This window comes from Megalopta genalis, chromosome 2, assembly GCF_051020955.1.
Source record: "Megalopta genalis isolate 19385.01 chromosome 2, iyMegGena1_principal, whole genome shotgun sequence".
Lineage (NCBI taxonomy): Eukaryota > Metazoa > Arthropoda > Insecta > Hymenoptera > Halictidae > Megalopta > Megalopta genalis.
In genome coordinates, this window is record NC_135014.1 from 23,182,495 (window position 1) to 23,209,069 (window position 26,575).

Consider the following 26,575-nt stretch of genomic DNA (forward strand, 5'->3'; position numbering starts at 1 on the left):
ATTCCGTTTTCCGTTGGAACGCATCACAGCAAACATCCGATGGTAACGACAGCGAATTGAATCATCTACTCGCCGCGCGATATTAAAACCTGTGATATCGGGTTAGTTCGCGAAATCAATCGGTTCGCAGGATCGCGCCGAGTTGTCCGACAGGACCGCGGTCGCGTTTGCCATTATCTCTTCTCGCCTGACAAATTCGTCGCACGTATCCGTCATAAAATTCATTGCGCGTGCGACGATTACACGGGGCCCGGAAATGCAGCGGCACGAGCTTATCACGATAGACTTAAACAATGACCGCGGACCGGCGCGGCTCGAAGGGCTGCAACGGGAAAACGGAAACACCGGAGACGACAAAACAAAAAAATACCGAAAAAGAGGTGTCGTCGAACCCCGACAGGAATCACGTGCAGCTGCATACAAACGCGGCCGAACTCCCCCTGATACTCGTTATCGCCTCGATTCGCGTGCTTGTTCGCACGTCACTAATTTTTCCCACACATTTTATTCGCCGTCGTTATCTTGCACTCTTTTGCTGTCCTTCCGTGCTGAAAACAATCAAAGTAACGAGCGCCCTTGCAGAATGTTTGCTCTGGAAGACCTTTGTTCGTGATCATTGCGTTGGACTTTTGCGCAAACAATTTTTATGCGAACTCCAAACAGACGTTTTTCGAAGGAGAATCAATGCACGAGGAGAACTTTCGGCGATTTAACAAGTCATTTCTTTTTAATAAACAAATAGAGAAGAGACACCCTTATTCTAATATTTATTTTTATAATATTCCGGTATACAAACGTTCTATTTATTATCTGATCATTGTATTATTAAGGTACATTTTCATCTGGTAGAGGACTTGAATGAAATTTTTAGATAAAAGAATTTTTCGGTATCAGGATATTACGAAATTATGAGTCTGTCATTTAATAGACTTATCATAGATTCCTTCTTTATTCTATATCTCTGTATTCTATTTCTTCTTACTCTATATCTCTTTTTCTGTTAATCTATTCTATAAAATAAAAATCGTTCGCGTAACTACTCCAGTTGTTATACGAATCATTTTTGAAGCAGAATAATCATTCTGAAAAAGTTGGCTCCTCGAGCTTGAATATCCTAAAAATTAAGAGCGACAGAGTAAAATGGTATTCGGATTACCACACAGTTTCACTGTGTGGAACAAAATTTTGAAATAGAGTAATCGATCGCCCGTCACAATATCACTGTTGGTAATCCTCCATTTCTTGGTTCCGGCCTCGGCTAACCAAAACCGAGCGGGCCCGATATTGCGTTGGTACGTGATTCTGCGATTATTATCGACGCGGGTCGCATTATTAATCCGGTTATTGCCGCTCGACAATGCGTGCGCAAACGCGGCCGAATTAGAGTTAACGATATTGGCCCGTTTCGATATTGCCGGCGCGGCGCGTCGCGCCGCTCCGCTCCGCGCCGCGCTGTCCCGGTGCGTTTTCGCGAGTAAATTATGATGACGTTGCCATCCGACAGCCCGGGAATCGTCGCGTCGTGTCACCGTTACCTCCACCATCAACCATGTAAATCGTCACCGGCATTGTGTCACCGCGAATATGATCCGCGTTTTGAACGTTGAACCGCGCCTGGAGATACGTGTCGCGCCGGTTCGATGCATCTGCGACATGCATCGTTCATCCGCCAGAGATGCTATATAATTACACGGATCTTGGTGTCTCGATAGCTGTGACTCACCTGTGTTATACGTTCTGATCCTCTGAATTTTCTTCTCGCGGCTACGATATTGATTGTTATGAATTTGCGTACCTGCGAAATTTGAATACATGAAACAATTAAACAAATCAGAATGTAGTGGATTAGGAGAAGAGAAATCTGGATGAGATGGAAGAAAGACTAAAGGATTGTAAAGAGAGAAAGAGAGAAGGCAAGACTGTTTTCAACAAAAAGAAGTCAAGTTTGTCTTACATGCAATGAAGACAAGTTTGTTTTAAGTATAAAGAAGTCAAGTTTGTATTATACGGATTGAAGACAAGTTTGTTTTAAGTATAAAGAAGACAAGTTTGTATTGTATTATACGCGGAACGAAGACAAGTTTGTTTGAAGTATAAAGAAGTCAAGTGTGTATTATACGGAATGAAGACAAGTTTGTTTTCAGTATAAAGAAGTCAAGTTTGTATTATACGGAATGAAGTCAAGTTCGTCTTTCATATAAAAAACAGAAGTTTGTAGTAAGTATAAAAAAGTCAAGTTTGTATTTCATACCATGGAGACAAATTTGTTTTCCATTGAAAGAAGATAAGTCTGTTTTATTTGCAAAGAAGACGAGTTTGTCTCCAATACGAGGAACAGAAGTTTGTGTTGCATAGAAAGAAATGAAGTTCGTCTTACATACAATGGGGACAAGTTTGTTTTACGTACAATGAGGACAAGTTTGTATTAAGTATAATGACGTCAACTTTGTATTAAGTATAAAGACGTCAAGTTTGCATTAAGTATAAAAACGTCAAGTTTGTATTACATACGATGAAGACAAGTTTGTATTAAGTATAAAAACGTCAAGTTTGTATTAAGTCAAAGTAAAAACGTCAAGTTTGTATTAAGTCAAAGTAAAAACGTCAAGTTTGTATTAAGTCAAAGTAAAAACGTCAAGTTTGTATTAAGTCAAAGTGAAAACGTCAAGTTTGTATTAAGTCAAAGTAAAAACGTCAAGTTTGTATTAAGTATAAAGACATCAAGTTTGTATTACATAGAATACAGGCAAGTTTGTCTTCCGTATAAAGAAGTCAAGTTTGCCTTACATACAATGAAGGCAAGTTCGTTTTACAATGAGAAAAGTCATGTCTATTTAACAAAGAAAGAAGGCAAGTCCATTTGGGATAAAAAGTAAATAAAACTTCGTTTTACATAGAAAGAAGACGGGCATGTTCTACAAAAAAAATAAGACAAGATTGTTGTACGTCGAAAAAAGACAAGTTTATTTTACTCAGAAAGAAGATATGTTTGTCTTACGCAGGAAGGGAACACGCCAGTTTACCATAAAAGGAAGTCAAGTCCGTTTTTCATAGGGTTTAAACAGCATAAAACAATCGGCATTCCGTTGAGCGGATAGCGACCGTCCGGCTCAAGGAGAAATGAATTCCACAGTAGCCGGTAGAGCATAAAATGGCTTACAGCACGAGTCTTGGCGCATTCGTAGCGGGATAGAGTCAGAGTTCGTCAAGCTTTGCGTCTCGTTTCGCGACGTCACGTGGCTCCCGAGGCAACCGGATGCAACAGCTTGCCGCTCGCTGGCCAGCCAACTGCACTTCCGGCCTAATGCAGCCCCTGACCCGTGAATTAATATTTCATCGTGGCTAGGTTGTGCGTCGCGATTTCCTATCTCCCCCTCCGCACACCCTTCGAACCGGCAGGGCTTTTCACCGTTTGTTCTCCATCGAATGCACTTTGTTCGGGCTCGAGTCATTTAGCTGGCCGAGCTGCGGCGCCTTTGGCCGTGAATCTTCGGAGTTTCGCTGTTCCCGAATGTTTTCGGATCTTTCGGAAAGTACGAGCTCGAACCTCGATCTTTTACACTCGGATGCGCGACTGTTGGACGCCGCCGAGAATGCTCGTTTGGAATTCGAAAGAATTTTTACGTTTGCGACTCTTGGATGGTGGGTGTTTTTATAACTGTGTCGTTGTATAACGCATAGTGTGCGTTATCGATTATTGTTGGAATTAATGTTTCTTATGGGTAGCCTAAGGCAGCTGTGTTGTGATTGCAAGTGCGACTCCGAGCCGTCATTAAAATTTGCTACACTTCTCGAAATAATTGTAAAAATATCAGATTTGTTTATACTTAAGAAACCGTTAAAAGCGCCAATAGCAAGTGAAATTGAATTTCATACGCTAAAATTGCAATTAAATCATGTAAAACGGAGACGATGTAGATCAGAAAACGTGTCTTGAAGTTTGAATTCGAATAACTTCGAGCGCAAAGTGTTAACAATCAAATCAAACCATCGAGAACTGCTTCAAACGCGTCCAAGAACGATCTCGAATCTAACAATTCTCACTAAAAGGAATTTCCTAAATTTCTGTCGAATATTCCAACGAACCGCGTTATTGACGCAATTCGACATTCGCGGCCGTCAAGATCCTAGATCTCGGTCCCATCATGCTCGTTCTGTTGGCGACGTATCTAGAGACAGGCGGGCAGACAAACGGGCCTCGATCCGGGACAGCAAGTCGATGGGGAAAATTCGATGACCCATATACCGGATGCACAATGCGGACCGGGTCGGGCCGGGATGCACAAAGGATGCCGGTAGATGCGAAGTGCCTCGCGACTCCGTATCGATTCAGAATCAATACGCCGTATCTCGATGATGTGTCAATACAAAGAGCCCCGGCGTGCACCCTCGCGGGAGACCCTCCCTTCCTTCACAATTGCTTCTTGTATCGAAGCCAACCGAAGGCGGCAGCTAGCTAGCTAGCTAGCTAGCTAGGCCGCGAAGCATCGCCAGCATCGATCCCAGAAGGCACTGCGAAACTGCAACCGCGAGAGATCGATCGCCAACGAATGATTGACAAGTCGGAATTAAATATCTATCGCGGCGGAATGTCGGTCGCGGCTCGGTTTCCTTCTGCGGATCCTTGCAGACGTCTTTGGGGATCGATGTTGTGGATTTCTTGCTTCCATGGTTCGCAGAGTCAAGATGTCAGGCTTCTTTAGACCTGGACTAATATGCTGACCGATGAATCAATCGAATGATTCAAGAAAATCGGTGTTATTCGATTTGGCACATTTTATTTACCGTTCGGGATTTTCCGTTAAATAATAATAATAAATTATAATATATAATATATTTATATATATAAATATAATGTAAATAATGTTATATAATATATGTATAATATAAAATTATAATATAATTAGTAAATAATAAATTATCGTTCAATAATATACCGTTTTATTTACACTTCGATTTTATTAGTTAAAAAATTTAATTCATTTGAATCTGAAAGGGGATCTTTGTTTTTGAGGATAGTTGAAGGGTCATGGCAGTTGCATGTAGTTTGCGTTGCAATTTTGAGATACTTTTCTCAGATAATTGTGCTGTTTTCCTTGAAACAGTGATAAGAAGATCAGCTTTTATGTCGAAAATTTGTACATGATTAATGACGAAGCAATTTTTGTTTAATCGCGAGACTTCTACCTTATAACATAATTGAACTCGTGTCACTTGTACGAGTCCTGTAGTACAATTTTGAGTCTGTCTTCTCACCTAATCTCGAGGCTGCGAAAAGGGCGCGGTTAACGCTGGAAGCGTTTCCTGTTTAATAATAGGGCGAGCACTCCGTCGCTATCGTAGTTTAAAATGAGCTGTTTGTACGCCGTTTACCCTGTAAAAGCTTCCGATAACAATGTTTGGGGAGGGAACAATGTGTGTTTGAAGTTCGAGCGATTTTCGCCGGCCCGTTTCAGATTTGTTGCGATGTAGTTCGATGGTCGGGGCTTTGTCTAACGCTGCTGCGCTGTGATTCTTTGAGGGAATTGTTTGCCAGACGCGGCTGAATTCCGCCGGAAAATTTAATAACCCGCTCTCAGAACGATCTTTGTTTGTTCGCAGAACGAAAACAGAGCGCTGCGACTGAAAGAGCCAGCCTCGGTGGCCCTCTCCGCCGGAAATTCCGGCAACTATGTGGACCCAGATGGCACGGCCATCGTGATGTCCTCCGAGCTGCTCCCAGCACCCACTCCGGACCCTCGGGTGACGTGGAACTACTTCGACGAGCAGGGGTAATTATTATTTCTCACTATCTATCGCGAGATTCCATTTCCGGTTACGATTTCGGAAAATTTTCGAGTTTCCAAGTTACGATCTCTACGAGCTTTACCCTTTTTCTTCACGAACAATTGAATTGACAATTATTTCCTTTAGGTTGTTCATCGAAGTGACAATTGATACATTTTTGTTCTTAATTATTGAACGTTAAAGACTATACAAGAATAATGATAGCGACGTGTTTTGTAGAATATTTAAGCTCAAATTTTATCGATGAACATTCGTCATTTTTCTTCGTTAGAAAATTGAATTGACAATTATTTCCTTCGGGTTGTTCGTCTAAGTGACAATTGATAAATGTTCATTCTTAATTATTGTGTGTTAAAGACTATATAAGAATAATGATAGTAACGAATTTTATAAAATATTTGAGCTCAAGTCTTGTCAATGATCATTCGTCACGTTTCTTCGTTAGAAAATTGCATTGACAACTATTTCCTTTGGGTTGTTTATCTCATTGATAATCGATAAATATTTTTCTTAATTATTGTATTTTAAAAGCTGCGTAAGTGTAATGATACTGACGTATTTTATAAAGTATCATGAAGTGTCATACAAAATATAATTAAAAAAGTATCTCAGTCAGTTTGCTGCTAAATAGAAATAAATATAATAATGACGATATATAAGAATATAAGAATAACGATAACGTATTTCACGAAATATTTTGTATTTGAAACCACTCAGTCTCCTGTTTTAATATCAAGAATTAAATGTCTCAGTTCGATACAAAATATAAGTAAATATATCGGTCACTTTGCTGTGAAATAGAAATAAATGTTTAATCAATTCTCCTCGGATATAAGAATAACGATAACGTATTTCACGAAATATTTTATATTTGAAACCACTCAGTCTCCTGTTTTAATATCAAGAATTAAATGTCTCAGTTCGATACAAAATATAAGTAAATATATCGGTCACTTTGCTGTGAAATAGAAATAATTGTTTAATCAATTCTCCTCGGATATAAGAATAACGATAACGTATTTCACGAAATATTTTATATTTGAAACCACTCAGTCTCCTGTTTTAAGATCAAGAATTAAATGTCTCAGTTCGATACAAAATATAAGTAAATATATCGGTCACTTTGCTGTGAAATGGAAATAAATAGCTACATTTAATCAATTCTTCGCGAACCAACGGATCCCATACATTTTGGATCGGTACGCACGAGAGACGGCACGGTAAAAGGAATAATAAATGTTGAAAAAAGCCGAAAACTTGCGCAAAGGGCACGGTATGCCAACTAATCTTCGTGGCAGCAGAAAGTACACGAAAGATCCTTCCGTTGCTCCTTAAAATAATAATGCGATAACATCGAAGTCTCGGAAGGGGAGGAAGCAACGGGATAGGAGGCGGAGGCGGGGATTTTAAAAACTTCAAAGTACATTATCCCGATAACGGGGGCATGTGACTTTTACCTAACGGTCACAGATTTATTCACGAGGGGGATCCCATTTGTTGCATGTCTAACAAGCTGAAAGCGCGCGAAACTAACGTCGCAACTTGCGACTACGAAACAGTAACGAAAAGTATTCGCGAAGTAGTTAGGATGCAGCGTCGGCCACCGGTATCGAGGACTGCATACTAATAACCGTGTCGACCGTATGCATTGTTAAACGACCGAAAAGACGATCCGGGGATCTAGTATTAACGCGTCCGCGCCGAACTCGTGGATTCTCGCTCTGAAACTACAGCGCGCTGTTGTTAATTATTTCGGCTGTTGGCGTCAGCACCGTGCGACAGGATTTTCAACGTTCGACGTTTTATCTTATTTAGAAACAATGCGAATTCGACCCGTTAATTGCTGTACCAGTTTTCGTAAAAGTTTCTGCGAAATCGGGACGACTTTTGTTTGGCAATAGAAGAGTAGGCAAGATCAATTATAGCAATTATAGCAGGCGTGTTAATGCTAGAAATTCGCTCGTGTTGATCGAAGTGACGATTCGCACGTTTTCTTTTTTTACACGGCGCAAATTGTTCCATTTCTTTGCGAACATGTTGGCACATGGATTTGCGAGATGATGCGAAATGATATGCGTTGTTTTTAATAATTATGAAACGTAAATTGCGAATACGGTTTGTCGGACACCGCTGCAGCATTGCGCCTAGGATTATCAGACCAGGATTTTTTATGATGAATAAAAATCGATTGCAAGACTTTAAAGCCAAGTACAACATTTTTTCTATATATAATAATATATAAAAATAATTTTAATAAATAGAAACTCGTGCAGCAACGTTCCTAGCTGCTTTCGCATAAAATAAAAAGTAAATAAATTTCGCTGCAAATGCATGAAATAGTAATTATTATAGAGAAACGTGTGAATATATATTCTGAATGTTGGATCCTTGATTTATAAATGATCATTGTTCTATTCATTGAATGAGAGCTTCGCTTACCAATTTATCTTTCCAGGTACGTCTCGAGAGGAGGTCTGAGAGCTGGGGAAGATCCATACGCGAGAAACAAATTCAATCAGGAGGCTTCCGATGGTCTTGCCAGCAACAGGGACATCCCAGACACTCGCAGCGCCATGTAAGTCAAGCTTGAATGAATAACAATAAGAACATACATACTGGCGGCCAGTCGGACAATTAATTTGAATTTTTCTACGAACCTTATGTCGAATTGTTGATTTAACGTCTCAGCTTTTTATTGAGTCGAAGAAACAAAGCAAGGAAAATACGAGATACTATAATAGAGTAAAAATAGGATAGTTAACTGAAAATAGCAAAAACGATTCTGCAATAAATTCTGTAATGGATTCTGCAATGAATTCTGTAATAAAGAGATCTACTGTTCATAAGTTTCGAATAATAGAATAATTGTAAAATATAAAAATCTAGCAACGTACATCAGCAATAATTATTGCATATTAAAATCTGAGAACGTGCTCTATTAATTATTATCACAAATTAAAATCGGAGAACGACTTAAGAGTAATATAATCTAAGAAGGTTCCTTCTTAATGATTTAAAAGTAATAAAATTTAAGGAGGTTCTTTATTAATGATTTAAAAGTAATGAGATCTAAAAGGAGGTTCTTTATTAATGATTTAAAAATAATAAAAAATCTAAGAAGGTTCATTATTAATGATTTAAACATATTAAAACCTAAGCTGGTTCGTTATATTAACGATACAAAAATATCAAATCTAAAGCAGCAACTTTATTAACGATTTAAAGATATTAAAATCAAAACAGTTTCTTCATCTACGATTTAAAAATTTATAAAACTAAAGCAGCCTCTTTACTAACGATTTAAAAATATACAAATCTAAGAAGATACTTCATTAATTATTATAAAATCTAAGTGGACACTAGAACGGAAACTGTAAATCACCGAAACCAATGAGAACAAACACAGGTACCACCCCATAAATAAACAACTGCAAAATCCAAGCCATCGATCTTGCTTGACGTCGCGCCAACCTTCAAATCGTCGACCTGCGTGTCCAAAAGATTTCAATAAATATTCTCGTGGAATAACAACTCGCACGATCGGTCCTTTAACACCGCAAGCAATGCGTCTGCCAAGCCAGGCGACAGAAACGATGCGCCGCAGAGGCAACACTGGAAATCGTCGTTCACGACGAAGACGAGCAACGAACGAATGCTGTCGGTCGATCAATCCATTCATTCATTGTTACTGGGAGGTTCGCAAGCAGTACGAGGGAGAATATCCTTCCCAGATTATCGCGAGAATCGCGGCAGGTCGATGGGAAACGATGAGAATCGAGGAGAAGCAGATTTACGTTCGTGCTGCAACGGAACAGCGCAAGAAACGCAGCAAGGCTTTCTTCAGAAGGAATTAGGTTCGCCTAAAACATCCTCGAATTGAAACCACTAAGTACTTTATCCAATGAATATAATTGACACTATTTTTTCTGTTTTTTTTTTCTAATTAGCGTCGAACAGTAATTTTATTCTGTCTATTAATTTTATTTCTTGCATAAACTGGTATAATGTTTTAATTCACATTCGGCTCTGAATTATGTTCTTTGGCTAATTTATGAGGAGTCTTTATTTGAAATATATGCTTGACATTATTCTAGAATCCATTTGGCTTGTTCTCTGCTTTAAAAATGATCTTAGACTGTTGTTGAATTGTTTTGACAAAAATTATTAGGTCAGAGATAAAATTTTAAAGGCTTGAAGATTTTAAGAATATTTTTATATTATATACACAACTTATTAAAATTTAATTATTAATCATGAAAATAAATTTTAATAAGTTCTATATAATATACAAATATTCTGAAATTCTTCAAGCTTCCAAAATTTTGCTTGCTTACATAGTAACATAAACATTGCACAACTTGATGATAGTAAATAATTAATTATGAGAATAATTACCATCAAGCCATGCAGCGTTTATTCTGCATAAAAATCCACTGCGCAGTTTCGGTTCTATCAATTAAATTGCTTCGATTTCGTGGGATTCGTAGAATAAAGGTTCCTCACAACGGTTCCTCGAACCGAAATCGATACTCTATAGCAGCGCTCAAGTCCCGGTGGCATAACTGCCCGGCATTCGTTTCACAGATTCTCTCCGTGAGCTCGTGGAATTTCAAGAAGCAAATTAGCAGATCGAAGTTTCAATTACACAGAAAATTGCGCGCTCTCCTGGCCCTCTTCGCGAAATTGTCCTCCCGGCGCTGCAAGACATTTTGGACGAGCGGAAAACGTTTTCACCCGGATCGGAGCATCGGAAATCGGTTGGATGTTCGACGAATTTTTGTACAGCGCGACGCGACGCGCGCGGCTTTTGTATTTTTGGTTTTTCCGTTTTAGAGGGAATTGTTAATTTGTGATGAACCTTTTGCACCGGTTTGTATTGTCTTGTCAGTTTATTGTACTGGAACTGTGTAAAATATTATATTGAGTTTGCATATTATATTCCGGGTATTATTCGCGGCGCGTTTTTGGCATTCGCGCCGGTGGAAGCGACGCGGCATTATTCCGCCCGACAGCGGGACAATTGAATCGTTCGATTAAATGCAACCGCTATTGTGTCACACCGATTGTGCGTGTATGTAGGTACAATTTATGTGCAGGCCGTTCGACTGACTGTGTCAAATAGTTTAGCGGGTGATTGCGAGCCAAGTATAATTATATTCTCTCGGTACCTTGTTTTCCGCGATCAAAGTGCAGGGTTTAAAGCACAATTCTACTGGTCGATCTAAGGCGAGAATGAAGAATTGCGAAATTCTAGGCAGCTTTAGACGAAAACGGGGAATTAGAAATATAATTTAACCAGCCAATTTAAGACGAAAACGAAGAATTAAAAGTATAATTTAACCGGTCAATTTAAGACGGAAACGAAGAATTAAAAGTATAATTTAACCGGTCAATTTAAGACGAAAACGAAGAATCAAAAATACAATTCTACGCGAAAGTTTTAAACGGAAACGAAGAATCAGAAATATCATTTTAGCTGACAGTTTCAGGTGATATCGAGGAATTAAAAGTACAATTTAACCAGCCAATTTAAAACGAATATAAATAATTGGAGTTTCTGTCACGTTCATAATTTTCGTAAGCGTTAAAAAGTTAAAGAGTTGACGTAAAATTTTCGCCATCGCATTTTCTCCGTGTCGCCTGTAATACGAAATTCGCGAAGCCGATAAAAGGGAAGGATAAATGAATTCCAGCAGTCCAACAAATCCAGCATAATATCCTGTGTCGCTGTAACAGGGAACGTTGTAAGCTCGTGTGTTTAGATTAGGATTTTACGGGAGGGTGAAAGGATGGCGGCTCGGGGGCGGTGTTTTTATTAACCCCGGCGTGAGAGGTGTAGAAAAGCAGGCAATACCATTAACCAGGAGACCCCTAAACTTCGCGAACTCAATCCCATTTCGCTGGCTCGGGATCGGGATCGGGATTTCCAAGGCCCTGTTCGCGCGCCGCGAACCTCGTTCTCCCCATGAGAAAGAAACGCTGTTCCTTTATTCGCCTAACGTCGCCGATTTTACGTCGCCTTGGGCCGGGACCAAACTCAATTTCGATATCGAATACCGTACAGGTCCAACGCCATAGCTAACCTCATGACTGACCCCATGATTTCATCCTCGTAACGAAATAATGTCAGAAAAATTCTAAACGAAAATGCCACGAATTGAAACTCGTCTAGAAAGTTTGGAAAATTTTTGAACTGCTTGAAACTTCCGTCGATTTCAAGACTGAAGTCCCCTCCTTAAAATGAGATCTCAAAACTTGATCCATGATCTTTTCTCGGCGTTTTATCGAGCTTCGAGTGCAAAGTGTACTGCCAATTTTGCGATAATATGAAGACTTTGGACGACCAAACTTGGCTCTCATCTTTGTTCTGCAAAATGGCGAAAAAAGATCTTGGATCAATCTTCGAGGTGTCGTTACAAAGGGGAGGCTACAGACTTCAAGTTAATAGTTGATTCAGTCGAGAAAAAAATTTTTTCAAGGATTCTGCAGACGTTTCAATCTGTAGTAATTATGTGGTAAAACGTGTGTTCAGTTTTCCATCCGTCGTATTGTGCACAAAATTCTAGAACAAAAATCGAAGACCAGATATGAAAGTACATACTTCAAGCTTTAAAATCAGTGCATATTTATATTAATACACGCACCTTTTACGACGTTAAAGTAATTCGAATATCATCGATTTCCAAGCCGATTTATATTTCCAGTAAAAACGTGCCTCGAGTTTTCCATCCGCTATATGATGCAAAAAGAAATCGTTGAAAAAAATCAAAGATGGGGTACGAAAGTAGGTACTCGAGGCTTTAAAGTGAGTCGAGATTTATTACCGTACGATTCCGTTTCACGAAATGGCAGCGATTTAAATACCGTCGATTTCCCTAAAATCGAAAATTCGATGTTCCAGGGAAAATAGAATCGCATGCTAGGAGATATTGCTAGCGAATAAATTGCAGTAGACGAAGTTAATCATAGAGGAGGCAGGCAGGATCGGGAGTCGTCGAACCACCCCTCCCCCGGAGGGGTGTGTTTTCGTTGAGGAGGGAGGGAGAGAGAGAGAGAGAGAGAGAGAGAGAGAGAGAGTTAGAAAAAGAGTGAGAGAGAGAAATAGAGAGAGGGTGGAATGGAGGGTCGGGGCGCGATCGATAGCACTTTGAAATCGAAAGGCTCGGCTTGTATTCGCCGTCCCGGAATACATTTTCCGGTGCTGCCTTTCCGACTGTCTCCGCCGGCATCGGAGGACCCTTCAATCCTCGACGGTGATCTAATTTCCTGGGTACTCCGGCGACTCTCTCGCCCCGGGTCGACTGTATCCTGTTTCACGTGAACAGACGCGCGTTCAACAAGTAACCCAGCCCTGTCGCGATCTCTCGTCGACGGAATCCTGAGACCCAGGGACGTTCCCCGTGCAATACTACCATCTCCTGGGAAGAACGCAGCCACTGGAGATTGAGAAAGGACCCGAGACCTGCCCCCTCGGTTGAAAAGACCTCCGCCGAAACGACTTAGGGAATTGCTTCGCGGAAATTTGCCGTTTTAAGGGCCGCTCGCTCCTGACATCGATTTTTCAGAAATTTGTCACTCCGCTACCCTCGAGGCGTTCCTTTTTCGAGCATCTTATCGAAGATTTTATTAAGACAGATGGAGGGTGAGAGACCTTCTGGAAAATTTTCTTGAAGATGGATTTTTCGAGGGAAATTGATCGAGGAAACGCCTTTGGGATTTTTGCAGATGATAACGTGATTTTCGCGCGCTATTTTCTGTCCACTCCCACTAAGTCCCCACCACTCCCACCAAGCCACACCCACTTGCATTAGGCCCCACCCACCCGTGTCACTCATTTTCACTGAACGCCTCCACTGAACCCTGCGAACTCCCATTAAGCCCGGTTCACTTCATTCCGACGTGCCCCGCCCACTTCCATCAAGTCCCGCCCATTTTCACTAAGCCCGCCCACTCTCACTAAGCCCCGCCCATTTTCACTAAGTGATATTTGTCTTTTACTGATTTGATGTTTAAATTATAAAATATATTACGCTTAATTTTGCATGTTCACGAGATATAAAAGTTTTCAAGAAATTATAAAGTTCATTGTTTAACATTTGAAGGTAATTTATTCACGGTAAAGCAAAGAGAAATGTGGAACATCCAAACGAAAGAAGCACTGAAATGAAATGACGCGGTACAAAATTTAGTTGACATATTTTTCTGACTGAATATAAATATTGTTGCAATCGAAGATATCAAAATGAACGCATCGCCGAATAATACGTCAATAATTGTAAGCGACGCTGAAACGTTGTCACTGATTCGCAATATTCGAAGCAAAGTATTATTCATTCGGGTAATCTAGTATTGATGACACCCTGGGGAAACATCGCCGATATCACTAGCAATCATTCGAATCAGTGTTAATTTAGTCAGTTCCAGTAAAACAGTGTCCTCGCGGGGCAATGTATTGCAATACATTGGACGCCTGCCGGAACCTAATTAGGAGCTCTTCGTCATTATTACGTGATTGTGACATACACCTATTCTCCATTATACAGTAACATATTTCTCTCTTTACGCGAACGCTTGGTTTTTGCAACAATTTTTTTTTATAACAATTTTGTTACGTGATCGTGACGTACATCTAATCTCTATTATACCGCAATATATTTTTCTCTGTATTCGAACTCTATCAATTGTTATTACAAATTTTAACTTCCACTTAAATTCCAGTTAAAATATTACCGTTAATATAACATAAAAATTTTCAAACTAATACCAAACTAATTTATCAATCCTCTTTAATATCATCTCACATTTAACATAATTAATAATTAATTATGATTAAAATATTAAAAATAATTAATAATAATTAATAATTAATAATAACAATAATTAATAAATAACGCACTGAACGTTCAACTACACGCACAAACTGATTGCAAAATAAATTGTTAAATAAGTCAAATAGAAAACTGTAAACACGTTAGAAAATGTTAAGAATATTGTTACATTACTTCCAGCTGTTACAATTATTAAATGGTGAAATATACTTTCGTCTAACTTAAATTTTTATTCTGCATAAATATCCGCAGTCTAGCAATAATCATCACTGATAATAGAGCGGCCTGAAAAATCAATCAAACTTCTCGCCGAGTCTCTACGAGTTAATCGAATCGAGTGATTAATCAACAACCGAATTAAGACGGCACAGAGATTTGGTGAATCGGGTCTCTCGTTCGAAGTCGGTCGGCTCTCGTCGCCGGTAACGAAGAATTAATCTCTAATCAAAGGAGTTCGTTCGATCGACCGATCGATCATTCTGGTGGTTAATTAACGATCTACTTAGAGAGAACGGGGAGAACGGGCCGCGGCAAGATAAATGGAAGCTTCGTAACGGGGGGAACGTGGTCGATCAAGGTTTCAGTAATTCGTCGCAATCGAGTTACCGGGCTCGTTTTCCCGTATCCTCGTTTCTTTCCGTTTGTCTTCGCTCTTCGCTGCTATCTCGCGTAACACCATGAAATATTCACCAGTCGATGAAAGGCGACCGGCGACTTGCAACTCGCTCCCTTGCCATCTGCTTTCGAAAAATCCACGTCAACTTTTCAGCTTCGAGTCATCGGAAAATATCGCGCGGAATCAAAGCTATCTAAAGGAAATTTTTTCAAAATTGTATCTGAGAGGAAGAGAAAGAAACTGCCAAACATCTACTCTAAAAAAGATCATCCTGCAAAATTCATGCAATTTAATTAATTTAAGCCGAAGCTGATTACAAAGTGATTGCGTTATTTATCCTTTTATCTGGTTGTTCGGAAAGTAATTTTTCGAAACATATTATATATATATATATATATATATATATATATATATATATATATATATATATATTATATATATATAATATTTTATATAATATATTTTTACATATAAAAATATTATATATATTATATATAATATTTTTAAAAAATAAAAAACAGGATTCTCACAAGCATAAGCTTCCGAAGATACTGGCAAAATGTCAATTATCTCCGCTCAATATTAAAAAATCGTCTTTCGTTGTTCTCACGTTCTTTCGCTTTGAGAACAAAAGATGATCTTTTTATATGTAAAGAAAATATCATTCAACGACGCATCGTACTATAAGTATGTCCTGAGATTGCTTATTATTACAAAATTATTACTTCAAAGATATACTTTTTCGTCGATTAGACGACTCGTCAATATGTACACGCATTTTTTTGCACATTCTACAAACCGAAATAATGAAAAACGCGATACTTCGAATTTAAACGATTACCGTATCGCGGATCTCCGCGAAAATTCCGACAATTTCGTGACGTTCGGAGGTAGCAAAGTCGACGAGATACACCGAACAACATTTTTCTGGAAGCCTGGATCCGCGACCGGGGATGTTACAACGTTAGACGTAACGTTCCCCGTCAGAACGTAACTCTGTCGCTCATGAATTATTTAGAGCGAGTGTTTTCATCTCGGTCGGACGATTCCTGTCCCGATGTTTCTTATCCCGGCCCCCGATAATGGAATAGTTGTATCGCTTATACGTAACATCGGCGGCTAAATTATTTATGCACCTGCCCCGGCGAGGCACGGCGCCCGGTGCAACGCCGCGCCGCAGCTCCCCGATGCGCCGTTGCATTAAACATGTCGCCGCGACCCGGTTCGAGGCGAGGAGCAGTCTCGCGGACGGCTCTGATTGTTTCCGACCGGTTCGGGAACTCTGAAAGATTCAACCACTTTAAATCGCCGTCAATCTACTCGGCCCGCCATTAGCGGTATACTTAAACGATAAATAAAAGATCCGGATGATCCGAGCGTTAGTCGAACTGCGGCGATCTCTTGCATTAACCAGGCCCGATAGCTTCTTGGGAGGACTGCAATCGTCCTTCCACGGCCCTCATGAATAGTGACTGCTCGTTAATGTTTCAGCGGTATGATGATTACTATTCCGATTGCGTGTCAACATAATTGCGACATGGCTTTCGCTCGCTTGGTTTTAAATTACAGTAAGCAGGAAGTATTCGATCGCCATTTTAAAACGGAATACATTTTTTTAAACTGGTCTAAATGACTTCGATATTTTTTTTCAAGTGTCGATGGATCTAGTTTATTAGTTTACCAGGGACTTAGTTTAGATTTTTTCTATTTTTAATTTTGCTGTTGCTTAAAATGAGAAAAAGAAATAAAAAAGAGACTCGCTTTTTCTAACTTTTTCTTTTATTCGCGTTTTATAAATCTTAGTGATTATTGTGCATGCTGAAAATTTAATTGAAATCGGCTGTCGCATAGTTAAGCTACTGGACAATGTGAAAATAGCTGCTTTTTTTATTGAAATTCGTAAAAAACAGAATTAATTGTTTGCAACTGACAACGACGTCAACGGATTTCGCTGTAATTTCCAAATCTACAAAATGCATTGTTTCAATTTTCAGATTCAGATAAAGAAATTAAAATACGAGTGTCTTTTATTTTTGTTTCGCATTCCAAGTAGTGGCAATATTTAATATTTTAATATTTAACCAAAATTCGAGTCGTTTCGTCCATTTTGAGAACAGTTATTGCGTTTTGAAAACTGATCGAATACTTCTGCCATTATGGAGCCCATTTAAGCTGAACTCGAACGGAACGGAACTTACGATTCAGCTTTGCGATCGGAAACAGTAATTATCCGCAATGCAATTATTACTGATACATTCGATAGCTTATTTAATTTGAAATTTCTATAATATTGTACAGTGATCGAAAATGTAATTTTGCGGTAATATTTGGAGCTCGTGTAAGCTGAACTCGAACCAAATGTAACTTACGATTCGCCCTCCTGATTGGAAACAATAATTATCCACATTGCAATTACTATTGGGATCATGAAGCTGTTTATTCAGTCTTTGTATTTTTATGAGAATTTCGAATTATCGAACCAATGGTGTCTGTTTGACCGAGATTCGCACGAAATTTCTAACTCACCCCTGTCACTGCGGTAAATAATTATTCACGCTACAATTATCGAGACCATTGAGTTATTTAATTTTGCATTTCTTCAATACTTTGTATAAAAATCGAACGGACAAAAATATAATTCTGCAGTCACGTTTGCAAAGTATTTAGCTCATCCTGACGCTGACTTTTAGCTTAGCAAAAATGATAAGATATATAATTAGAATAATCGATTTTTTGGTAGGATAATTGAATCGACAAAAGTCCGGGCAACCAACGAAATAATTTGGTACACGCATTCAGGGCTCGTTTATAAATAAACGAGCTCGTAGATCGTGTTAGGTCGACCTCGAAACTGCAGCCGGCGGAATGAGCTCGTAAAGAATGCCGAATGTAACACGCGCGGAACAGCGCCGTCCTCCTCCCCCATTAATATTCATTGTAACGCAAATAGCGTGGTAAATTGTTGTTTAAACGTCATTTGCATCGTTCCGTCGTTCATAACGTTTAGCAAACGCCGATTGCCCCGAATATCCGATAGCCCCGAATGTTATGGAAATGGTGAACAACTTCATTCGCAGTGGACCCCGCGGTTTCCTCAGCTTTCCGCTATCGGGACCTCTCGAACCCGACTTTATCGCGCCTACCGACTGCCTATCCTGCCTTATCGTCACCCACGATCCCACAGAAGCACCCACAACCGTCCACGACCACCTCGTTCCAAACACGATACACCGAAACATTTCCAAAATTAACGTCGACGGAGATCGTGTTGCAGAAACTCTAAGACAAAAAAATAATCGTATCTCGTTAAATCGTGGAATTTTTAAGCTCGCAATTTTTTGACGCGGTCTTCGAAACGTCGTCTGAACGTAGAAATTGTTATACTGTATTAATTAATTATCGGTAGTTTTATTTGGGACCTGATGCGCAAGCGAAATCGGAGTTATTATTTGTCTATCGAGGAAGATACGACCTTCAATGAAATAATAGTATCTTACTGAAAAATGAATCTTTTGAGCTGAGGATTTTTTTATGTATTGTTTAAACTACCATCTGAACGTAGAAAAAGTTTCAAAAATTTGCACCGAGCCGATTGATCGTAGAAAATGTCCATAGCGCGTCGACTACGAAGGCATGAAAATCTGTGAACAAGAATCTTGAAGGCTAGTGGACATGAAAAGAAGATTCGAAATGCAGTTTCCCTTTCGATTTACTTAATTGCAGTGCATTTCAACGATCATTGCGTTCAGAATAATTTAATCAGATCCTTCGTCGTTATTTCTTCGTAACCGTAGATCGATGAAGATCGCGTTTGCATAGACGGTATCGCACTAGTCAGCCGCTCGGCCTCGTTAGTAAACATCGCGCTCGAAGAGCTCTTCCTTCGTTTGTTTTAGAATCGACACGCATAATAATTGCCGAGAATTGCGAAGAGTCAGTTTCCCGCGACGGGGCGAGACGATTCTTTTTCGGTTCACTGACACGTCCGACTGAAGCCTGCTCGTTCTACTTGGCATACATTAGCGCGGAAAATTGCCTCGTTATGCAATCGAAGACGAGAGAGACGAACAAAATAGAAAGAGAGAGAGAGAGACAGATAGAGAGAGGAGAGAGCTAGAGAGTTTCCGGGTGGAGAGATCTCACGAGAGGAAACCGATTCTTTTTTCCTCCGAGGGTGAACCGCGAAGGTACCAGGGCCCTCGAAGACGTGATCAAGGGGGACATCTTGTCCGATGCACTCGACCAACAAAACGGAACCTGGCCATGATCCGTTCGAACTATAGCGAGCGTCTGCTCGCGACGGGAGATAATCGCTGGAGCGAGCGAAGCTACGGTGATCAAACTTCTCTGAAGTGTAACCGGTCGCTTCGGCTCCGGGATATGCACCGTGTGAAATGAAAATCGAGTATGGCCCCCATAGACCTCCGGATGTTCCGTTTCAAGAATTTCGAACCACCATCAGTCACCTCGAATCTTTTCTTTCACCCTCGAACTCTTTATCGTCCTCGTTTAACACTTTCGCACTCAAACAACGACTTCGAGACGCCACTGAAAAATTGCTACATCTTTTTTCAAAGTAATTTCTACATTGTTAAGTTCATTTATATTTCGAGTTGAAAATATCAGTATTGCAACAAATGAGTGGGTCAGAATCATAGTGAGTCACATTTTCCTCTTTGTGAGAAACGAAGAGTATTATTGTTTACTAACATGTGTATTGTTTAGTAACATCTGTATTGTTTCCTGACCGAATTTATTGCCAGGATAATTTGGGGTTCAGTTGATTCGTAGTAACTTTACAAATTATTTTACTCGCCTTTTTATCTTCGTGGCATGTTTAGATTACATTTTAAGACACAAGTCAAAATTTTCAGAAATTTGACATAGATTATTGTTCTAAACCACATAAATAACTCACGAACGAACAACATAAGCTCGATTTCTTACGCACACCGTGCGAAAACAGTACAAAATGAACGTACTGTACATTGGAAGAAATATCTTCCACTTAACATAGCTTCAATTGCAAAGCGTTAAGTATTAATTGTCTAATTAGTATCTAGAGACAGAATTGCAATTTTCGGTAACTAAATGTTAATGATTCGAGGTCGAATTTTATTTCTGGCAGGTCTCGGATCAGCGAGGAATTGATTTTTGACCGCGTGACAACGAGGTTATTTGGTATTAATTATTAATTCAAATTAATCGATGATTATATACGATTGTGTATTCGCTGGTTAAACAATTCACTGGGTATTACGGTAATTGATTAAACAAAACGACGGTAGTAAATTGACGCCTGTATCCACAAAACCGCAATTGGAATACTCTACCGCAATCCTAATATCAGGTGATTCGATGATGCGCGAATGCAACACGCCTAATTTCTGTTTAATATCTATCTTATTTCTATTTGATTTCTACTTTATTTCTATTTTATTTTCATTTTATATTTCTACTTCATTTCTATTATATTTCTATTCTACTTCTATTCTATTTAATTTATTTTTGAAGATTTTTGAAAGGCAGAGCAGCGGTTTCAGCTTTCTTTCAGTTTTATTTCGACATTGTGGAAATATATGGTAGGAAAGGAAGTCTGCGATCTCGTTATAATTATACTGCGAGCTTAACTTCCATAGCATCCACTTTTCTGTAAAATCAAGCGAAATGAGGATTTTAATAACGAGACGAAGAACTGCGTTACCTATTTCCACGAGACAACAAAGCCCTTGACAAAGTTAATAGAATTACGTCCACTTCCATGCTTTGTAAATTAGAGTCCACTATTATGAATTTACAGAAAGGTCTCAGGTTTTACAACAACCGGCCGGTAAGAACCGTAAATAAGACAGCCTTTATGAATACACGGCGTGCGAAAATTAGGAAAAATTAACAAAGAGAAAAGTTCCGCGAATGCCATTTAAACTCTCATCTCAGTCTTAACATTGCGAATCTGCGTAAAGATGTTCACTCCACGAACAATATATAATAGTAACAAGAGCATAAAATACGTCGTAGCCAGATCTTTACGTCGTTCTCGTAAAAATCTGACGAGATCAGTGGAATATCAAAATCACGAAAGTTTAATTCGTTTTGAAGCCGCGCCTTTATAAAACCGAATGAACAGCGGGCCAGGAAAATATTCGAACGCGGTTTAAAATGATGTAATTTCTTTATTGTTGGATCAAATAATGTTAATAATGCCTGATAAAATCTCTCATTTATAATATACTTATTGTATACACTACACTTTTTCTTATTTTTATTTTTATTTTGTATCATATATATATATATAATATTCGATCTTTTTATTGTGGTCGTGCGACGGCTATATAAAATCTTTCTCTGTTTTATTTTTTCTTGTGTGGCAAAGGGTTTTCTTTTTACTCGTATACGTGAATTAATAAATATATAAATGAATAAATATAAAGAGATTGATTATTCGATAAATATCAAGTTAATTATGCTTGGAAATACGTTGCTAGACAAAATTATAAGAAACTTAGGAAATTAGTAGTATAGTACGTTAAAATGCATTTTATGTCAAGCTAAAAGTAACAACAAACGTTTAACTTGACCTAAAACGTCATCGACTAGACGTTGCCCTTAATTGAAAGTAAAGAAAAAAAATCATAAAAGAGCATTTTCAAGCTCAAAATATTCCAGTTTTAGATTGGCCAGCACGATCTCCAGGCCCGAATATTACAGCAAATATATGGAAACGACTTAGTAGGAAAATATACGAAGGAGACGAGCAATATGTAATAACATTAAGGATTTAAAGGAAGCGATTTTAAAGACATTTTTAATACTTCGTATTTATAATGTCCGATAATTTCGTACAAATAAAATCGTACCATATTGGTTTAAATTGAACATTTCTTGTAACCTCCTGCAAAATATTTGATGATTATTTGGTAATCAACTACTTTGCTTCACGTGTGAAATGCATTTTAACGTAAATATTAGGTTTCTATACTAGGTAGGTAAATATTAGGTTTCAATAATTCCGTAGGTGGCTAACAATTTGGTCCACCGGTGTACACAAAACTCCATTGCCGAACGTTTCTTTGCCGACGACAGTACATTTTCGAGAGCCCGGTGCTCGCCGATGTTCGATTAGCCCCCGAAATCGCTGTATTCGTCCAGCCCCGCGACCCGTAAATTTGCGTGAACAGCATCTCGCGGCAGCAACGATCGGGAAATCAGGCCGGCACGTACGAACTACAAAAGATTCCCGAGCACAATATCAGCGGAGATACCATCTGGCCTGGCGCATTGAACCGAGGCAAGCGGTTCGCGTCGGAACGAACACGTTCGAGGCGTTTCCGGCGGTTCCGCGTCGCCGGGATGCCAGGGCATGCTCGCGTAGTATAGCACTCGATAAGGTCGGATCGTTGGTAAACTGATTTCTCCCTCGCTCGAAAAACGCGGCGGCCGCCGCGCCGTGAAATCCCGGGGAGAACTGCTCGTTCCGCGATATCGGCCGCGGAGGGAGAACGGTCTGAATGGCGAATCCTCGGATCCCCGGAATGCTTCCGGCCCCCGAAAGTCTGCGGATGATATCGTGTCCCCCCTCGAGGACCATTATTTTCGTACGGTCCTGCTCCCAGTCGCGGTTATTGCGAGATATAATGGGCACAATACCGGCGGAACGCGCTCGCGGATTTCGCGATTGTTGACGGCTCGAGCACCGGGCTTGGGACATCCGATTGGATGCTGGACGGTCTAGTGGATCGATCAGCTACACGGTGGCAGAATTTCAAGGGGATCTGCGGGATCGCGGGACCTTGATTAGTCGGGGTCGGATGAGCCGACGAGGGCGAGGAGGTTAAGGAGGATGCCGGAACTTTGAGCAATTGTTGTTCACGCGCTGCTGATAATGGGTCGATTTTAGTTTGCCGAGAGGGTGCTGGACACTTTTGTATCAGAGAATCTTGAATTTTTTTATTGCGGTGAATTGATAGAGGGATGTGCAGGTGCGGGAAACTCATTGGGATTTCTGCGGGAGTTGCAGTAATTAAACGTGCAATAATTTCTGATTTTAACGTATGATACGCTGTCAGACTTGTTGCAACAATTTTTTTTAATGTGTTATTGCGAAGATTTTGTAACGTTTCGGGAAGCAAATGAGAGCTGGAATTGTTCTCTTTAGGATAGGGTAAATCAGATTAAGACAGAATAGCAAGATTATTTTGAAAAATCGAAGAAACTGTAAATCCAGAAATCCTGACGACTGATTTGAAGGAAAATGGCTTCATTTTAAAGGGAAATTTCAATACTGCTTTAGAATGCTGTCCCGTGAGACTTTTTTAATGTAACTTAGCTTAAATTAAAGCTGGAAGTGTCATCTTTAAGATAAGGTAGCTTAAGATGAACAAGAACTACGATAACATTTTAAAAAATTGTGAAATCCTTACTAATGGTCGGGCAACTTAATAACTCGATCCTTAAGGGAAATTTCAAGCAAATTTTAAATTCTATTCTCGTGCGATATTTTTAATGTAAATCAGCTGAAATTATAGCAGAAAGTCTGCATTTTAAGATATGTTACTCTAGAATAAGATAGAACCGCGAGATCATTTTTATAAATCGAAGAAACGAAAAATCGGAAATTCCCGATAACCGAGGAAAATTGACTCGATTTTAAAGGGATATTTCAACTCCACTTTATAATGTATTCCCGTGGGATTTTTAAATGAAACTCGGCTCAAACTAAAGCTAAAAGTGCTCGCTTTAAGACAGGGTAGCTTAAGATGAACAAGAATTAAGACAACATTTTGAAAAATTGTGAAATCCTTACTAATGGTCAGGCAACTTAATAACTCGAGGCTTGAGAGAAATTTCAAGGGAATTTTAAATTCTATTCTCGTGCGATATTTTTAATGTAAGCCAGCTGAAATTATAGCTAAAAGACTGCATTTTAAGATATGCCACTCTAGAATAAGATTGAATCGCGAGATTATTTTTATAAGTCGAAAATTCCCGACAACTGATGCGAGAGAAAATCAATCGATTTTAAAGGGATATTTCAACTCCACTTTACAATGTATTCCCGTGGGATTTTTTAAATAAAACTAAGCTCAAACTGAAGCTAAAAGTGCTCGCTTTAAGATAAGATAGCTTAAGTTAACTAAAAATTGCGATAAAATTTTGAAACATTAAAAAATCCTAACTGGAAAAATGTGTTCGCATTTTTGGGATACTTTCAAGTCGATTTTACATCGCATTCTGCAAATATTCGCCACACTGCAAATGGCGAACCTATCCACACGATTTTAACTACAGTTCCAATAATCCTGTCCCCGATAATTTCTCGAAAAAAGACAATGCTCGAATACAGACATACCGATTGCAGATTTCAACACGGTCGTAACGTGCGGAAACATGCGAAATATAAGAAAATTCATCTAACTTTCTTGCCGCAATTAAGGAATCTCATGACAAAAGGAACCCCAGCCCTATTTTTCTCAAAACGGGAATTTGCATAAGGGCTTCTAGTTACCCGGCGACATAGTACAATTCTATTTCGTCTCGGAAGTAAGGAATAACATTAATACTGGCGAGGGGTTGAATTAAAAGTTGCAGCGCGTTCTTTATACCGACGTTCCGCCGCGGAAAAGCGGTTTCCGGGGTGGACGAGGGGCCAGAAGGGCTGCGTTAAACGCCGGCAGCTGGGCGTCGGTCGTCCATCGAATTTGCATACTCCCATCGACCCTAAAAACTCTCGAAAATGCGGCACAACGGTAGAAAAAGGAAGGCGAAGGAAGGCGCACGGTAGCACGCCAAGAGCGATATGAAGCATCGGCCGGCCGTAAATTTTGTTAACCGGATGTCGATGGGGATATCGACGGAGGGTTGGAACAATGGCGACGGTTCGTCGAGCGAAATTAACTTTCCGCCCGGTTTTAGGGGCGGAAACGAGCGGCGATCTCCGCCGGAGAAGAGCCCGGCCGCGGCGGAAGAGCGTAATTTTGCGTCAGCAGGTGCAACGATAAAAAAAGCTGGCCGAGCCCCGGAGAAACGGACCGTCGCCGATCTATACACGGCGATCAGTTTTTACCGGTCAATAAAATCGGGCCGGGCGGGCCCGACGCGAGGTTTCGCGGTCGCCGTTTAAATAATCGCTCGTGAATCGCGCTCCGGGTCGGTGATTTTTTTCCGACCGAAAATTTTCTATGCTCTTTCGCTGGCCCAGCGATTCTTCCCGATTCTCACGGTCCAGATCATCGGGATTTCATCCGCCTAAGAGGGTCGACGAACTATAATAAAGTTTCGCCTCCGACGACGGTTTACAGCGCGATAAAGCGACCGCCGCGCCGCGACTCCGCGAACTACGCGGAAGTTTACTCGCGCGGAAACCGACTACTAAGTGCTCCGCGAAGAAAGCCCACGCATAATCGCTTGTAAAAATAACGGCTGTCGACCACTTAACCGCGGAGGCACGCGAATTTCGGCGGCGGCAACGCGAAAACGGGTCGAGAGATCGATACATTCCAAGAGACGCACCAGAATTGGGTTTCTGGAGGGGTTGTTTCGACGCGATTGTAGAGTGGCTTTCTATGGGAATTGTTTCACTTTATTGGACTCGAATTCAAGCTGAAAGTGACCGCTTTACGACGGGATGGTTTTGGTTTAAATGAAATTTCGATGCCGTTTTGTAACATTAAAATATTGCGAAATCGCGACCACGGAGCGCGAGAAGGATTACTCGATTTCAGAGGTAATTTCGAATCGAATAAAAACGTGTTCTCGTCGGAATTTTGTAACATTATCGGGCTCGAATTAAAGCTGAAAGCATCGGCTTTACGGTAGGGTGATTTTTGGTTAAAATAATATTCCGACGTGGTTTTGGAAAATCGAGGTATTGTAAAATCGCGGGCATGGACTCCGAGAAAAATTACACAATTTCACAGGTAATTTCAAATCGAATAAAAACATGTTCTCATCGGAAGTTTTTAACTTTATTGGACTCGAGTTGAAGCTGAAAGTATTGGCTTTAAGATGGGATACATTAGATTAAGTCAGAATTGCGAGATCATGTTGAGGAATCGAAAAACTGAAAAATTGAACATTCTCGGTAGTTCAACATAAAACGACTCGATTTTAAAGGGAACTTTCAAATCGAATAAAAACATGTTCCAATCGGAATTTTTTAACTTTATTCACCTCACATTAAAGCTGAAAGTGTTCGCTTTAAGGTAGGATGATAATGGTTTAAATCGAATTTCAACATCACTTTAGAACATCGAAATATTGCATAATCCCGAACTCAGAGAAAAATGACTTAATCTCAAAGGTAAACTTGACATCGATTTTAAAATATGTTCCCGTGAGAATTATT

The 26,575-nt window shown here is 39.8% G+C and overlaps 1 protein-coding gene and 1 long non-coding RNA gene across 3 annotated transcripts in view; both read left to right on the plus strand.

Annotated features, from left to right (window-relative positions):
* The window catches only part of Pgant2 (polypeptide N-acetylgalactosaminyltransferase 2), a 408,177-nt gene that overhangs the window by 312,402 nt on the left and 69,200 nt on the right, over positions 1 to 26,575 (plus strand). For both annotated transcript variants that reach the window (XM_076518786.1, XM_076518787.1), the window contains 2 exons: positions 5,602 to 5,771; positions 8,243 to 8,362. In XM_076518786.1, the coding sequence (XP_076374901.1) occupies positions 5,602 to 5,771; positions 8,243 to 8,362 (290 nt within the window). The remainder of the gene's footprint in view (positions 1 to 5,601; positions 5,772 to 8,242; positions 8,363 to 26,575) is intronic.
* LOC117220603 (uncharacterized) lies at positions 9,244 to 10,723 on the plus strand. The gene is made up of 2 exons (XR_004490310.2): positions 9,244 to 9,641; positions 10,372 to 10,723. It is a non-coding gene; the product is annotated as an uncharacterized LOC117220603 (long non-coding RNA).